General features: G+C 39.3%; 1 protein-coding gene across 1 annotated transcript in view; it reads left to right on the forward strand.

The window, feature by feature from the left end:
- The window catches only part of LOC119590650 (WD repeat-containing protein 35-like), an 11,942-nt gene extending 11,340 nt beyond the window's left edge, over positions 1-602 (forward strand). Inside the window, exons 15-16 of the mRNA XM_037939326.1 lie at positions 42-220; positions 395-602. Coding sequence (XP_037795254.1) covers positions 42-220; positions 395-602 — 387 coding nt within the window. The remainder of the gene's footprint in view (positions 1-41; positions 221-394) is intronic.
- The last annotated feature ends 29 nt before the right edge of the window (positions 603-631 follow it).

Genomic DNA, 631 nt, shown 5'->3' on the forward strand with positions numbered 1-631 from the left:
CTGACCAATCTGATAAAAGACATAATTATTCATTGGAACAGGACCTAGAAATACGAGCAGTACTCTTGGATGAGGTGATGCGAGAACCTGAATCACCCACAACTGACCACTTGCTCACATTAGAGGTGAAAAGTCTGCGTGACACGCGAGACCTTTTAGAGAAAGTGTCAATCAAAGATGCAGCAGCGTTCATTGATGAGAACCCACACCCAAGACTCTGGTACGCCATTCTCTTTTAATTTTTATGATTAGTAAAACATTAGAGGGTTTGGTTCCTTGATGAGTTCAGTATTTGAGGTATACATATCAGTGTTTTCATCCTTATATATATATATACCCATAGCTTTCTCAAGGAAGGATCTAGGAGAAGTATCTTGTAAACAATTTATTCCAGGCGTCTCCTTGCTGAAGCAGCTCTTGAAAAGCAGGACCTTAAAAATGCTGAAGCTGCATTTGTACGTTGCAAAGATTATCCAGGAATCCAGTTAGTTAAGCGGATATCAAACATCCAAAACGAAGCTTTGAGGAAAGCTGAAGTTTCTGCCTATTTCAAAGACTTTGATGAAGCAGAAAGGCTGTATCTGGAAGTTGATCGCAGGTGAGTCAATTAATGAACTGATAGATGTAATAA

Source organism: Penaeus monodon, chromosome 27, assembly GCF_015228065.2.
Source record: "Penaeus monodon isolate SGIC_2016 chromosome 27, NSTDA_Pmon_1, whole genome shotgun sequence".
Taxonomy (NCBI): Eukaryota; Metazoa; Arthropoda; class Malacostraca; order Decapoda; family Penaeidae; genus Penaeus; species Penaeus monodon.